The 17,300-nt window shown below is 36.6% G+C and overlaps 1 protein-coding gene across 1 annotated transcript in view; it reads right to left on the bottom strand.

Moving 5' to 3' along the window:
* Window positions 1–17,300, bottom strand: part of CHD7 (chromodomain helicase DNA binding protein 7) — a 132,978-nt gene that overhangs the window by 16,575 nt on the left and 99,103 nt on the right. The window contains exons 12-22 of the mRNA XM_067290491.1: window positions 16,748–16,991; window positions 12,313–12,489; window positions 10,366–10,509; window positions 7,891–8,146; window positions 3,678–3,888; window positions 2,934–3,129; window positions 2,558–2,725; window positions 1,761–1,940; window positions 1,560–1,670; window positions 1,272–1,477; window positions 117–316 (exon numbers count right to left, since the gene is read on the bottom strand). Of these exons, the coding sequence (XP_067146592.1) occupies window positions 117–316; window positions 1,272–1,477; window positions 1,560–1,670; window positions 1,761–1,940; window positions 2,558–2,725; window positions 2,934–3,129; window positions 3,678–3,888; window positions 7,891–8,146; window positions 10,366–10,509; window positions 12,313–12,489; window positions 16,748–16,991 (2,093 nt within the window). The remainder of the gene's footprint in view (window positions 1–116; window positions 317–1,271; window positions 1,478–1,559; window positions 1,671–1,760; window positions 1,941–2,557; window positions 2,726–2,933; window positions 3,130–3,677; window positions 3,889–7,890; window positions 8,147–10,365; window positions 10,510–12,312; window positions 12,490–16,747; window positions 16,992–17,300) is intronic.

Below are 17,300 nucleotides of genomic sequence, written 5' to 3'. Positions count from 1 at the left end.
ATCTGACAAGATCCTATGACATGCCAGAACGGCTATAGTTTAAAATAAATACATAGCATGACTGAAGCAATTCTTTCTTATTTACTAGCATCATTATTTGATTGTGGTAGACATACCGGAATGATTAACCAAAGCTCGAGTTTGCCCATCTGCAGTTGGAGTGATCAGATCCCAGATGAAACTTTTGATATTTTCATCCCCTTTGTAATGATTAAGACAATATACCAGGATAGTCCGACAGATGGTTTCCACATCTTGTTCCGTTAGTTGACGTTTATAGCGCCCATGTGAGAGGATGTCAGTCCACCGACCCCAGCTAAAAGAAAAATGCGTTCAATATAAAAGCCAGGGCACTGGAATTTTCATTTGTGACTTTCATTTTAACCCCTGGTGCCAGGCAGGCTGGGACCTCCTGTGTTAGCAGTGATGCATTTTGCATTTGCAGGTTATATCAGGGAATCCAACTTCCAGCACCAAAGAGTTAAGGATATTTATTTTACAAAACAGGCAGCAAGTTCACTGCTCACAAAGCTAAAATTGAACTACAGTCAAAATAATAAAGTACATACATATAACACTAATGTTCCCAGTAAGCCATGAATAGGAAATTCAACAAATTCCTACAATCATGGTTTTGGGGAAAATCAGTTTTATTTTGAACTTGAAATCCATTATTAGCAATTGCTGTATGCAACTGTAGGCAATATGCATCTTCCTGAAAATAAAGACAGTCATTCTGAAGCCTACCATGTTGGCAATTAAATATAGCTACTTGCTTGCAAAGAGAGGCAGTTCAAATTGGAAAAGTCAATGAGAAAAAATATTAAGTATTCAATTAGTCGAATTTAAGTGGTGCAGAAATATCAGAATCTATGTTTGAAAACGGTTGACTGTTGATTTCATGACCACATTCTTCTTTACAGATGCACTGTGTTATTCACCACAGCCCTTAGAACAGAAAGATTAAACCTTGGCAATTCAGGAATTGTTTACACTATGAAAACCAGAAACAAATATTCTTCTCATCACAGAAGTGCATATTTCACTCATGAGTTCATATTCATCTGGGAAGCTCCCAGATACTTCAAGCTAAAACACACACATACAAGGAACTTAATCTCACTGGCATGTATACATTGCAATGAGGTAAAGGTTATGCAGTCAGAGATTATCTCAATGTGTCAAAGAGAAGGAAGAATAATTTACTACATATGATTTCCATATTTTCAGTTCTTTACCCACAACCCACAACTTAATCTGTATATCCTTACCCATAAACCAACAAGTTCTTCTCTACCCTGAAACATTCACTTCTTGCATAACCCTGTGATTTGTCTTGAGGCCTACGAGGCTTTGTGCTAGGCTTTTCTTCAGAATCACTTTCCAAGTCTGAAAACTCCATCAGTTCGTCCTCTTTGACTGCACTGTAGAGTCTGGTCTGCTTTCTTACTCTTGGTGTATCAATAACTAGGTTATTCTAAAATGAAAGTAAAAACATCAAAATTTAGGAGGGAGAAATCCTCATTTAAATGAGCTGGAAACTGTGATAAAGCTCTTACCCTTCCATTTAAAGCATCAATATCCAATTCAGCCTTCTTAGCCCACTTCTGCCAAAAATTAGGGTCGTCCAAGGAAATGTCTGTCCTGTTCCCAGATGCAACAAAACTAGCCTAGTAAATGTGAAAACACACACATTGATTTCTTAACTGCATGCTATCTGATCACATTTTATCAATTTTTCTCTGAAAGTCAATGCACACCTTAGCAAATGTTGAGCCTTTTCCTTCAGACTCAATAGTAATTGTGTGTGTTCGTCTTAAGAGAATCTGATCAATATCCTCTTCACAAAACTTAGACCCTTCGTCTTCCTCATCCATCAGAGCACCATATGCCCCCTTTCGAAGCAGATCTTCTATTTCTTTTTTGGAAAGCTGTTGCACCTGTAACATGTAAGAGAGGATTTTTTGACATTAGTCAATGTTTATATCTCACAGCATCATCAGACTGAGCATTTTAAGAAGTAAACTTCTAAATAATGCTTTGCTGGTCAATCAAACATTCATGCTGAAGTCACCTTTAAAAGGAGAACACTGACAACTAAATTCTTAGGGTGAAGTTATACGTGTGGTTTGTACGATTTAATAATTCATTGCCACTGAATTCCCTCAATTTAGCTCTGATGACTGCTAGATCCCTTCTGCGAGCAGATTCAACTTACTAACCTGATAAGAACTAAAGAAAAAAACAAAATGACTAAAATAAAAACTTGGACTGCAAGAAAAGTCCCAAAAGGGCCAGGACCAACACAATGTAAAGGGTGAAATGAGAATGGGAAGGAGGGCTGAGGGGACAAGACTCCACCTGCCCCCTTTTGGTAATAAGTGAGCCATTAGATAGGCTGAGCTAGTTTATGTAGCCTTGCCCTTAATTAACCCTACTTTAAAATGCATGCCATACTCTATCTGAAACCACTGCTCTCCAGCAAAAATACAAGCAAGAGAAGTGTAGCACATTCATATCTTTTGGAAGTCATGCACCTTAATATATTAATTCTCACCCCATTTGTAGCATTCTCTCTTCCGCTCATAGATTGTAGCACGGCTTTATCAAGGCCAAGCTTTAAGCTAGCTTTGTCAAACATTTCCCTTTCGTAAGAATTTCGTGTTATCAACCTGTAAATTTTCACTGATTTGCTCTGTCCTATCCTGTGACATCGTGCTTGAGCCTGATGGAAAAAAGACAGGTGTTCAGTTACACATGACAAAAGAAAACATCAACATGAGAATTTATTTTAGAAGTTCTTGTTTTCAATATAAATTATAAACTCTACATTTTTAAGAAAGTGACAACAGAATTTCCCTTCCAGGGGAAGAAAATTACAAAGCAAAAAGGCAGAGAAAAATTTTCGATAGAATCGTCCCTTGTAATATTACCTGGAGGTCATTTTGGGGGTTCCAGTCTGAATCAAAAATGATGCAGGTATCAGCAGCAGTAAGATTAATGCCCAAACCTCCGGCCCTTGTACACAACAGGAAAACAAACCTATCAGAATCAGGTCTGGAAAACCTGTCAATAGCTGCCTGACGCAAGTTGCCTCTTACTCGGCCATCAATTCGTTCGTACGGGTACCTGAAATAAAGATGCATTATAAGAAGAATTTTACTGCAAATGTTTTTACATTGTATCTTTGCAATAACATAAATTAAAAATTAACATAAATTAAAAAAGGGAAATCGTGTACTGCCACTACAGCGTCAGGAGAACTGCAACAATCTGAGTGACTGTTCCTGCAGCATCTAGCTTCAACAGTGGAGAATGCACTACGTTCTCTCTTGCTTTGCAGCTTTCAGTAGAGAGCAAGCTTTCACTCCAAGGAATGAAATAAACGTTCAAGCTTGGGCTGAGTACTCTACAGCAACTGAAAAATTTAATCAAGCAGTAAACTAAGAGGTCCCATTAAGACTCTCCATGAGAGGTTACTTTGTACTCCTCCAATAGAAAAACCTCAGTACTTGCAATTTACAGGTATGCTTTTCCCTTAAGTCAGGTCACTACAGAAAATACTGTGAGGTGTTTGAATTTCATCCCTTTACAATATGAATCACTCACAGGTTAAATACTGTGGCCACTGAGGAAAGCACAGTTTATTTAGAATTGTATTTTATTGTTGCTCTCACCGTCTTTGAATGAGGTAGTCTTCCAGTATGTCCAAGCAGCGCACCATCTGGGAAAAGATAAGCACCCTGTGGCCACCAGCCTTCAGTTTTGGCAGCAGCTTGTCAATCAGTACTAGCTTGCCAGCAGCCTGGATCATTGCCTGGAGCTGAAAATCTGGAGAGTCGGCATTGTGTGTTTCTTTAAACTCCTCCAAAATTTTCTCTTCAGCACCTGCAAAGATTGGACAGCAATACATGAACGCTGCAAAGGTTTTTATTAATAAACAATGAGCTTGCCTTCGATATCCTATAGAAACTACAGGAATGTTTTCAGCATTATGTGAATAAACATTTATAAAAACATTAAGCTTAAATTTAAAGCAAACAAATACACACGAACAGCATAAATAACAAATAATTTTGAGCTTTCGTTCAGTTTTTTGTTTAAGAGTGTAAAACCTTTTCTAAAAGAATTCATACAACCAGTTGATGCACACAATTGAATGAGAAATTAAAAAAGAAGTTGAAAAAGTAAACTATATTCTAACAGATCAAATGGATTTTATGTCCTTTTCTAAACCAACGTAAAAGAAAAATATCTTGTTTCCACAGGATAATACAAAAAAATCACATTTGATTTCTGTGCCCCTAAAACCAGGCTTAAACATGAGGATGACTTAGACCACCTCCTTCCTCTATTAACTACAGAGACAAAATCCAAACAATAAAAAACTAATTCCAGTGAAAAAATAAGTAGCAGTGAAATTATTATTTTACCTTCTATTTAGCTTTCTTTTCCCACTGAATGCATTTCTTTGTTTAGTCTGATAAAGCTATCCAATGTGTATATTCTTTCTAGACTTAATTAAAAGTTCTTTCTTGCCACTCCTTTTACCTAATATATGCTAAGAGTTTCCAGAAAAAAAATGTTCAGAGCTTCAATTAACCACATTCAAGTTAAATGGGTAGCAGCAAACATTTCATTGTACTGCCATCACCTGAAGACTGCAGCTCAAGTTCAAGTTTTGTCCCTGTTCTTCAATCTCTCTTATGCTTTTATCCCATTTTTAATGTCACTTCTACAAACAGACTATTGAAAGCATTATCAGATGGCTATTCTGGGCTACGTAAAAGGCTAGACACCATCATTTTAAGATTTCACATCCAAAAAAACCCACTTTTGAGGTATCTTTTTCAGTTCCTTTATTTTTTTTTTTTAAACAAAGTGCATTTTATAAAGTATTTCTGAATAGCGTAATGCGCAGCTTTAACATTGCTTTTGAGAAACATAAGAAAAGGCAAGGGGAGAAGAAAGAACACCCAAAACAAAACAAAAAAGCTTCTTGCCAGGCTTCTGCTGAGCATCTTTCTCATTTTCCAGTTCTAAGCAGATGCCTGTAAACAAACAGGCAAACACATCCTCCTCGCTGTGTGATCGCTGGTTCAGTGCCTACTGTAACGTGGTGCCTCAACTAGCTACCACCCTAAGCAGCCTGTCTGACAGCTTCGCATTACTCACAACCCTGGCACTATGAGATTTAATAGAACTGAAAGGATTCGGACGTGGCCATACTTGTTGGTAGTTTTACCCTGAATTGTTCCCCATAAAGATCTATCTACTCCAAGCATTACCGCTCCTCTACTGAGCTTAGACAATTTCAGTATACAGCAGGCTTTCAAATAGCTCATATGTAGTACTACAGTGATCTTCCTTGGTTACATCACTTATTTCTTACCCAACTGCGACAACCAAATTTAAGCTACTATAAAGTAAACCAACATGCAAACTCAGCATCTGCAGAAGCAAACTACCTAAATCAACCATGCCACAACAAACCTACAAACAGACCTAATAAAAGATGAATTCTCAGTATCAGAGTTTGGTCTCAGCAAGACCCTCTTCCATAACAGATCATGACCTCCAAAAGCTTGCTCTTCTTTCAATAATGCTAGCTAAACCCTGTAAAAGACTGCCCTGTCTTTTTCATCTCTACTTTGGTTGCAATTAAGTGATGAACATTGAGTATCCTGTTACCCAAAAGATACCTGATGTAGTAACCATGCCTGTAACACTGGTTCCTATCCTATCCAATTTTTATTAGCAGATGAATGGAAGATGTCTGAATGTGTGGTCGGTCCACCAGGAAAACTCCCACTCCTAATTAAGTGGGAGCTCTAGGGCTCACGAGAGGGTATGAAACCCTTCCAGTGTCCAACACCCCAACAGGGGTAAGTACAGCGCAACTCCCCACTGCTGGCCCTCCGAGTCAGGGAGAGAGGTACAATCTAGAAATACTTGAGAATGGTTGCTAGGGAAAACCGAGGACTCCAGCTCTGAGAAAAACAACAGACAATGCTTTGTCCAGCTTGCTCAGAGACGCCAAATGCAGTCACTCCCTCCAGAAGCCTACTCAAAACCAGTTTCTGCAAGCCAGCCTTCTCCGACACCCCCAGAACAGATCTGCCCATCAAGAACGCTCCCCACCCCCCAAATTATTCAATTCCTACCATACTACTTCCATCTTATAACCTTGTACACTTCTTAACTGAACATGATCTAAAAGACTTCCTTGAAATTTGTTTGCAACTTTTATTCAATACAAAACATATAATGTTCTACTTGGATTGAAAAGGTATATTCTAACACACATGTGTTAGTGCTTGCTCACACAACCTGTAAGTGTAAAAGAAAATGAGAGGGATTCAGAGAGACCTTTATAAAGCACTAAAGTCTTGAGAACTTGCTATAGCAAAATATCATGCTTCAGCAGAGCACTATGCAACGTTATGTGTTGCCACTGCAAGATCTCTTGACAGAATTACAATAACCTTGTGTCATCACTTTAAGCACAAAGATGTTAATTATTGATCAACAGGATAAAACCTGAGGTTCGGACAATTACAGGACATCAGAGTATTTTCTGTCCTAGAATTACAAAGGTCTTATTTGCTAAGGTCCATCCTCCATAATAATAATAGTGAGGATTTATTTATTTTTCCCTCCCATCAAATCCGAAGGCTTGACCCACCCACCATGTTGATGCAAGTCACAAAAATGTTATAAAGCCAAAAGCTCTCAGGAGATCTCCCTTCTCCCCTTTTCCCCCCAAATAAAAAGGGAAAGTTAAAAAAGCACTTAGGTTCATATCTGCTAGATTTCCTTCCCCAACAAAAAGCTATGGCTAAGAAACAGTCATCCAAAAATACTTGAAATTTCCTATACAGCTACTTGGACTTCAGCAGTCTTACAGACACTAAATGATACAAGATTTGTAAGGAGAGAAAAAAATAAAATAAAAAATCACTGATTTAAGGCAACACTGCAAGCCCTACTTCTGAACTCTATTTGACAAAACAAACTAGCAGCAAAACATTCACTTTCTTCCTTTGTAGCAAACATGAAATAAGGAAAATAAAAAGATAGATTAAAATTTGTTGAAAACCAAGGTACATAAAAAGCATCAATTTCAGAAGCTTATAACCTGAACAACCTGAACTATTTTCTGATACTCATTTATATAACGGATTAACTTAAAACAAAACACAGAGCCCACAAACAAAAAAACCCTACCAGAACCACAAAAGCTACTTTACTGTAAGCTCGTCTGTGCTGGAACGCAGCCCTCCAACATGGTCAGGTTCAAGTACTTTGGAGTAACTGTCATGTCTTTAGAATAATTACTTGTGCATCGAATATAACCAGACATCATTTGGTGAATCAGTTTAAGCATTTTTTCCCCATTTAAAAAAATACAGCAAGAAAAAAAATTAATAATACTCTATGGCTAAAAAAATAAGAAGTAGCTAACTATAGCTGTGAAGGAAAAAATGGCCTCTTTTTACGCTAGCATCCAACATCCTGCACTACAACAACTGAAGGTTTTTTTTTGTTGGAAATAAAAGAAAAACTTGTTAATACTAGTATATCTCTCTCTCTGGGCTAGAAAACCTTGGGAAAAAAAGCAGCACATATGTTTTCAAAACCAATACAGTCTTAACTAGTAGATATCCAAACCTAGGAGAACCTAAAAGGTTATGTTACTATTCTACTTCTCAAAAAATTTTCAAAAGACTTGCAATATATTCACACAGTCATCTACACTGCTTTTATCATATGAATTTTATGAAAAGAAGAACAAATGACTTTCTCTCTAGAGAGACCAGAATAGAATTTCTAACATGCTGAACCTTCATACAACCATTTTTCAGATGAGGAAAAAAATAGAAGGCCTACCATTAATAAGGTAAGGATGATTGCAGCATTTTCTTAGTTCCATCATAGTGTTTAAAAGATTAGGCACATTTGCCTGACCTCCACCCTTGGAAAGAAATGTGAAATTCTTTTCAAGAATAGCACGATAGTATTTCTTCTGAATATTTGTCAGCTCAACTTCAATGATAGTTTCTTCTTTGGGGGCCAGATTCTTTTCTACATCCTCCTTGAGACGTCTCAGCATCATCGGCTTCAAAATAGCTTGGAGTTTTTGCACCTAGGAAAAATACGTTAATAAATAACTGAATTACCACTGTAAGGCTTCAAATACTTTTTTTCTATTTTCTATTTTTTTTTCCAGTTTTCTTAATTCTAAAATCCCTCAAAATTTTCTACCACAGATAACAGGTGGACAGCATTTGCAAGATCTTTCCTCAATGACCTAGAGACTGAAGCTAGTTAGATGAGCAAATCTGACTATAAGATTAAGTCTTGCAGTTAACTTCTATCTGCTAAAAAACAGTGATTTATGCTATTTTTCCCCTTCATCTGCTTCTAGAGCTCTTTTCTTTTTTCCTTAGTTTTGAGATCCACTGAAGTATTAAAATTTTTTAGCCCTGTTCTCAAAAAGAAAACATTTTACTTTGGAAAATTTTCCAAACATTGCCAAGAAATTTTCAAGTTTCCAGGTTTTTCAGCATATACTTTAAAGATGCTTGCTTTCATTCCATAAAATTAGCTTAATTTTGTCAAGTTTTTGAAAAGTCTCTTAAATAAAAAAAGCTCAAACATGTAACTGTGTTTGTTTGTTTTTAATAGAGATTGGCATTTACATTTTTTTAGGTTCTGCCTCTCAAAGCATGCAGCAGCTCAAAGTTGAAGAGCTGACAATTATTTGCCCTGAAACTGGTCATCTCCTCCTGCTAGGCTGCTGTATAGCAGAACCAAGAGCAAAGACACTTTGTCCTGCATTCTTATCATTCCCGTAGTAATAAAGCAACTTCAAGAGAAAGGAGATAAATTAGTAAAGAGGGTAAGGAATGAAAAAAAAACCATACGTGGAATAGGATTGCAAGGAACAGAGGAGAAGATCCAAGTCACTAACGTGTAATCTCTCCCATCATTTTAAAGACAAATCAGAATTCCCAAGCATCTAATGGTGCATCCACACAAAAAGCACTTCCTCCAAAAGCTGTTGGCTGATGGCATTATTTTAGTTATACCTGCATGTATGGCTTCAAAACTTTCCAGTTCTGTCCTGCTGACATTTTGAGCTGGCCAGACAAAAGCTATGCTGAGAGTTAGGATATATTAACTTCAGCTCAAACACTTTATTAACATGACTACATGGCTCCTGGATCAGAGTTGGCTCACTGCCAATCAGGTCAGAGTCCAGGCAGACTGACATACAACTGCCTGAACAATCTGTAGAAACATATCCTGCAATTTCCCCAGGACATACTATGATTTTCCAGAAGGGGTGGTGGTGTGGGGGGATGAGGGCCATTGGGGGGAGGGGCTGTTTTTTTTTTTTTTAATTTACATCATTACATATAAAAGAGTTGCTCTCAAAAAGTTAAGATCACAAATGCAAGCACTCAAAAGTCAGAAATACAAGAAATTGGAATTTTCAGACATAACCAAGATAGAATTGCCTGCAAAAAGGCATGCTTCCCTGAAGTTAGATTATCATAGGGTGCAAAGGACTAAATTAAAGTGCCTAAATCAAGACACCATGTTTGAGTTAATTCCTAACTTCAAGGTGTTTGACTGTTACCTATCAACTTTTAAAAATCATTTTCCTATCTATCAGAAGAAATTAAGTTTTATATATTCATCAGTGGCTTTTACGTCTGAGATCTAAAACATTTTGTTGCATGAAGGGTTTTTCATTTTATTTTGATTTACGCATTTCTTTCATGGGACAGCCTGATAAAACTATTACTGAGTCACTCAAAAAACCACCTCTCTCTTTGGCTGCCTCTTGCTAACTAGGCTTCAAATATGTCCTTGCTTCCTCAGAAGACAGCAATAAAACTCCCAATATTAACTCCACAGAACTTACAGAGGACAGTCCCCTCATTCCTATACCGATACTTATGGAAGAATGTCACCTGATAATTTAATTCTCTTAGGGTAAAAAAAAAAAAAAAAAAGAATTTAAAAAGTGTTTTCATCTAGCATTATGAGAACACCCTCCCTCCAATCTTCAAACACCACATTTTAATAAGGGGAACTTTCCTCATTTCTGCATGACTAATTAACGAAGGAGCAAAAACGGTGACAAGACAAAATGACTTTTGGTCAAAGGCAAAAACCCCAACAAAACAAAGACAAACAAAATACAGAGAAGAAAAACACTGTGGTCTTCGAAAAAGAATCTATGTTCTCTTTTACTTTTATTACTTGTAAAAACAAGTAATAAAACTCGGATACAATAAAATGGTTAAATTCACAATACCTACATAGAAAAGAAAATGTGCAGGAGCAGTTTACCTGTTCTTCAGTTTTCAGATCACCAAATTCTTGCATGAATGTGGTTTCTGATGGGAACCGACCTGGTTCCAAAAAGTGAAGCAAGCTAAATAGCTCTTCCACTGTATTTTGCAAAGGTGTTCCAGTAAGCAGCACTTTGTGTTCCTGAAAAGTTAAGAGAGAGTTGTCTAGTAATCTGCCTAGATTTATTTTCAACAGTGAAATGCACAAAATTCTAATATTTTTCCTATGTATCCTTGTGTTTGCTTCCCCTCCTCCCCCCAACTACTTACATACCGCTCTTTTTAAGACATTTGTAGCTAATATTCTGGCCTGCCTTCAGAGACCACCTAGAAAACACTTCAACACCTAAGCGTCTTCAAAAAGTCCTCCAAAAAGAGGACAAGAAGAGATTTTACTGACCTGTAATGACCCAGCACCTTCACAAATACAACGTACTTTAAATGAGAAGCTAACAGCTGCGTTTACCCCATCACTTCCAGTATAACCCCCACTCATTAACTCTACCTCTAGTAGGTCTCAGTACACGAATCTCTTCAGGGCAGATGTAAAATTCTAACACAGGAAACCTGAAGCAGAGTCCTACTCTCTATCTACATACAACAAAGCATGAGATTGCAGAAACAAGAGGAAATATTACATATTGCTTTAAAATCTTCACAAGTAATCTCTAAAAGTGTGTTTAAAATTTCAATTTCTCTTAAAACAAGTTTTGCCTATTTTTCATGGATTAGCAAATGGAAAAAGTAGGGATTAATAAGATCATTTCCAAGAAGCCCATTAAAACATGAGGTCCTGTTCTGTTAGTCACCAGAAAAATAAAACAAATTTCTTTCCAGAAGACTTTACCATATAAACTCACAGAAAAGAAGGAAGAATATTGTTTCCTTATGATACAAGGAGCCCAGAGAGGTTAAGTGACTTGCCCGAGGTCAAACATGAATTTAGTAGTAGAACAAGAACTAAAGTGAGAAGTCCCACATCTCTGTCTATAGCCATCACTATAAGCTCATCTTTCCTCTGTTAGCAACCATACTAAATAATAAATTGTATACAGCATTTTTACAAACTTTCATTCATTAAGCCTCAAGACTACTTTGAAAAAAGTATTATTTAACAGAGAGGGAAACAGAAACTAAAGGCGACCTATAGGTCACATATGCTTGTGTAAACTAATGTTTATGCCTCTATTATTATGAATAGGAGGGTTTGAGTTCCACATGTTAATTTAGTATGACTCTCGCTTTTTTTTTTTTTTTTTTTTTTTAAAGAATCTTGGGACAAAAAGCAGAACTTGTTTTGCCTTTTTAATAATAAATACCTTCATAAAAACATCTTCTTAATTTTCCCTGTATGCTTAATATTGCATATTTTGTGCATATAGTATTATATATTTATACAGCCATCAGAAAGCAACTCACTTTTCTCTTCCTTTTTATCCCCTTCCTTTATTCTCTTCCCTAGCCCATCTAACAGAACTTCCTTACAGCTACACAACAAACTAACATTAGGGTTAACGTTAATTCAGAGCAGTTTAAGTCTCACACCAGTATTTGGTCACTTAACAACATTATTAAGTATATTTTTAAATAAATGTAAAGATAGGAATATGGAGGATAAATGATTTAAAAAACAAGTAAAATTAGAACAGAGAGAGGGGAAAAAGAATTATTTCTATTAGAACAGAGAGAGGGGAAAAAGAATTATTTCTCTGGACTCTTTTAACAGAATCCATATAATTCTACTTTTAAATGAACAAAGAGACATCAGCACTCCAAAATTCAAGGTATGAATATGCTTCCAGATATATTAAAGACTCTCAGCTGCATTCTCTCATTCTTCTTAGCATTTGATGCTTGAGAAGAAAAACTTTCATTTTTGATGAAGCTGTAAATCAGGACTAAGATAAATATAGAAAATGAAAATGTAGACAGTGTACACACTGACCAGATCCATCATCTTGAGTCCTTCCAAAAGCTTACAGTTCCTGTTTTTCAGCCGGTGGGCCTCATCGATTACCACACAACGCCATGGAATGTTACGCAGCTCTGGGCAGTCGGTCAAAATCATTTCAAATGTTGTGATAATGGCGTGAAACTTGTAGGACCCTTTTATCACACGACCCTAAAAAGAACGGTAAAAACTGAAGTGAAATTGCTGGTAAAGAAAGGAAGAAGATTTGTTTCATCTTCAAAATGCACTTTTTAAAAAACAAGAACAATGGGCAAGATACTTTAAGTAAATTAAGTCAGTATCACTGGCTCAATAAAGGATACAAGTGTGTAAGTTTACTTCATGCTAGCCATGTTTTTCAATCCTGTAAAAAGAACCATATAATCACTGTATATTCATTACAAAAATGCTATACAAGTACTTCAGCTGTAATATGTATGGATTATACTAATGCTGTGAAACATTATTGTATTGCCACAATATTCCACTTAAGACTTCGTCAAGAGAACTAGCTTTTTCTTTCAAATTAAAATATCACAGCATTAGTATAATTGTGACAATCCTCCCAAACAACCAAATAAGCCAAAAGTATGTTAAGGCTTCAATTTTCTGAATATTAAAATATTTTGCTCCCAATAAACAGTAATTTCTTCTTGATGGACAGCAAGTACCCAAATCACCTACAATTCTAGTAAATAGTTCTGAAGAGAAGCAAATCTCCAAATTCATAATTGGAGAATATATGCCTTTGCATACATTTCCCTGACAGTTTTGTAAATTTTTGTGAAGAAAAGTTCAACGGCATGATTTAGCTGATATTTGGCATCATCTTCACTACTTATATGGCTAGTTGAGGATCTTCTTTTTCAATGCTGATACTAAGATTCTGTTTCAAAAAAATCCCGAATAAAGTTCACTGAAGATCATGAAATGAACGTCTTTCTGATATATTCTGTCATATTTCTTCCTAATCCTGCTCAAAGAAAAAAAAAAAAAAAGTAACTTGCTATCTCAAGTGGCACTGGGTCTGCACAGGGACACTGTCTCTGTAAGGACAGGCCTCATGCAAGTCCAAAGCCAGTCCTGCTTGGAAAATGTTGAATATGTTGTGGGTTGCACATTGAATAAATTTCAAAACAAACATGTTTTGCAGTAAAGTGACAATTTTTTCTTCAAAATATGTGCAAGGCTTTATCTTTTTATAAGTGACCTGTATATAATATCCTCTCAAAACTGTGAGGATCACAGTTGGCTACTGACCTAATCCCATGACCAGAAAATCTGATCTCATGAACTCCCCATTAAATCTATGCAAGCACGTCAACAGTATTTCACAAGAAGCTATGATCTACTCAACAGTGCTTTAATGTGGCATATTCCAGAAACATTTACCTTCTTAGGGAAAAAAAGCTGTTACCTAACAAACAGCAGATGAAGATACACTAAGTAGGTAACTTGGAAGGCCAGCACATTGAGATGCTGTGATCTTTTCATGAGCCAGATATTACTGTCAAGACATTACTGTCAAGATATGAGATTTTCGGGGAACATTTCTGGTAGCAGGGTGTCCCTTGGTGTCAAAACTGCACCAGTGAAGAAACGTTTTTTGCCTGGTTGTTGTCCAGGTTTTCACAACACCTTGCACTGGTGTTGACTCTGAAAACCACACTACTGGAGATGGGGTAGGCGCTTCTTAAGCGTGTTGTTTCTTATCATTGCCCTTCAAAGCCGCTCAGAGTTTCACAATATTGAACTGTCTTTTTGAGAAACTGCTCAGCTTGAGAGGCTTCTTCTCATGTTAAGACCTAAACTGTCAAAGATGCCAGTGTCTGGGTTGATGATGTGTTTGGCTAAGGGACTAGAAATAATACTTCCAAAGCCTGCTTTCTTTCTCTCCCTTCCCTTATCTCCCATCCTGTGCCCACTGATGGTGCTTTGGAGGATGTGAGGTTGAACACTGCATAAGGATTTAGTGTCAGAACACACAGAGGCTGTTACCCCTGACCCCGTTCCCACTGTGCATTTCACAGTTCAGCCTTGCAGAGAATGGAATACACAACACGGTACAATTTCATGATACATCTAGATCCAGCTGCCACCAAAACAAACAGTTCACCCATTCCTGCTTCATCCCCAACTGTGAGAACTGCCTGACTCTCACCACAAGCCAGTTCAGGGAGCAAAACTGGCAGAAAATGATTTTTCTGTGCCATGAATGTTTTGCCATTACTCACTATGGGAGCAAATGATGGCCATGGCCATTGCAAGAGAAGAGTTAAGAACACATAGTGGCAGAGAGGAAGAAGAAATAAAAAGAAAAGTCTTTCTGTAGCAATTAGCCTTTAGATCAACACAGTGATACTGCCAAAATAACACTAAGTATCTGCACAGTAAGTGGGCTTTTTCTGAAAAGGTTCCCTTAAGTTTCATGCTGTTGTGGAAGTCTCACAGCTATGCAACTGCTACATCCAACGAGGAAGAACATACTGAGAGAAAGCACCATTTAAACAAACAAACAAACATTTTAAACATAGGAAGCACTTCAGTATAACAGAAACAAATATAGCAACTTGTGCTTATGCAAGTACTTAATACAAAATATTATGCCTCTCTGATAAGAAATAATTTTAAAAACAGACAAAACACAGATCAATTAATTTGGTTCATTTATGTATTATATGGCCACATGGATAATAATAACACTTAGCTTCTTTAGCAATACAAGCCATTGGGCTTCAGTGCAGTAACTCTTATCCCGACAAACATCTTTTACAATGGTATATGATTTCAATTTGAAAGTTTCCTTGATAAACTGCTGAGAAAATGGTTATTTTCTAGGCCAAACAGATCTAACTTCTAGCCACTAAAAGTTCCTATATATTTTTCTACTAGATTCAAGAACCTGATTCTATTTCTATTTGCCCTGATGGTATGTCAAGTTGTGCCACAATTATCTTCCAAACAGATAATATTCAATTCTTTCCCTATAAAAGGGGTAGTTTCTGTCTTGCAACCACCCTCACAGCTTTGCTCTAAGGACTGTTTTTTCAACTCTCTTTTTGAGGCATGGATATGAAAACTGTACAGAACTGGATTACCCACTACAGTAGTGACAGAAGAATGTTATGATTTTCTAATCCTAATAAAGATTTCTTTCCTCCTACACACATGCATCACACTAGCCCTTCTAACTAGCCACAGCGTGAACTCATATTTAACCAGTTGTGTGTCATGACAAAAGGATCTGCATTTGTCTTAAGGCCTTCCCAGAACAACACTCTTCTCCCTGCTGTAAGAATGGTGTCCACTCCTTGTCCACAGAGAGCCCTATATTTAGTTATTCTGATTATTGTTAGCTTGGATCCAGTTTATTAAGCAGTACAGCTTACTCTGTATCCATGAACTGTCTCCATTATTTACCACTCTCCCCATCTTTCTGTCATTTGAAAACTTCCTCAGTAATGATTTTATGTTTTCTTTCAGGTCATTGATAAAAGTGTTATATAGCTCATGGACAAGAACCAATCCCCAAAGAGCCACACTGGAAATGCAAATCATTCCTCATTTAAAATTACATCAAGAAATATCAGTCAGCCAGTTTTAAATCCACTTAATGTGTGCCATATTGATTTTATATCATTCTAGTTTATTAATCAAAATATCTGGTGGCATAAAATCAAATGCTTTACAGAAAATCTAAATATATGAATTCACCACTATCACTTCTTTAAGCCCAGTTGGAAATATTACTCCACAATATATCATATCAGATTGAACTTTTTTTTTTTTTTTTTTAAGTGAAAAGGATTATGCTATATCTTGCAATAACATTCAACGTGTGCACATATTTTTTCCCCTACTCCTGTTCACTTATTCTGGGCAAAGCTGTGTTTAATATAGAGATTTGTTGCTCCCTACGGCTCCAGTTTTCCAAATATTTTTCTGTTTCTATCCCAAATTATTTTTCTATAGTTGTTCTCCTTCTCTCATAAGAACTCTTCAACATGAATGCAGTAACACAGACTCAAGACGTATTCAACTTACACAATTTGATAAAGAAGCATCAACAAGTTTGATGCTGGTCTTTTCCAGAATGGTAGGCAAAGATCGATTTTTAACCTTAGTTCCAATGTATTTTCATCATTAAGAATCTTTTCTGCCAGCTTTCCTCATGAATGCAAAATAATGAAATGCTTGCACACATCACCATCCCAGCAACTCTTGGCTGTTCTCCTCCATTTCTAAGCGGCCTCATGGCAATTATCAAAAACCCCTCTCTCTCTATTAATACATATGCTTTCATTATTAGCTGAAGCCTACTATATCAGTACTAAAAACTTAATTAATGCTTGTAACCTAAGATTAATTATTGACAGTAAAACATACACCCTCCCCCCCCCCCAAAAAAAAAGTCATGAAGAGCTTTTACCTGTGGATCTTTGAAATACATTTCATACAACTGAATGGTCCGTCGGCTTGCTTGACTCCCATGATACACAACCACATTCAACTCTGTCCAGGTGCGGAACTCCCTTTCCCAGTTGGGAATTGTGGACAATGGTGCAATAACCAAGAAAGGACCATGGATTCCTTTCAAATATATCTCATAGAGAAACGTAATGGACTGGATAGTCTTTCCCAACCCCATTTCATCTGCTAAAATGCAGTTTCGTCTGAAAGCAATAATAAAAAGTCCTAAATGATTTATTCCTACCATATAATACTTAGAATAAAAGTACTTCAGAAGCTAATTTGAGTAAAACAGAATTTTCTACAACAGTAAGTTTATATTCTAAAGACAACATAATCTCTTGATATTTTAAATAAATGTTATGCTTTGTGATGTAGTGAACATAGATATATCCATCTCAAGTTCACAAGGTTGGGGAAGACATTAGGGGTATGCATGAACAAATATACATACAAAAGCGTTTGTCAGATATCTATCCCACATATTTAAGTTTTATGTAACACTATGTTAT

Source organism: Apteryx mantelli, chromosome 2 (assembly GCF_036417845.1).
Source record: "Apteryx mantelli isolate bAptMan1 chromosome 2, bAptMan1.hap1, whole genome shotgun sequence".
Classification (NCBI taxonomy): domain Eukaryota; kingdom Metazoa; phylum Chordata; class Aves; order Apterygiformes; family Apterygidae; genus Apteryx; species Apteryx mantelli.
The sequence above is the reverse complement of the archived record's forward strand: the minus strand, read 5'-3'. Positions and strand labels throughout refer to the sequence as shown.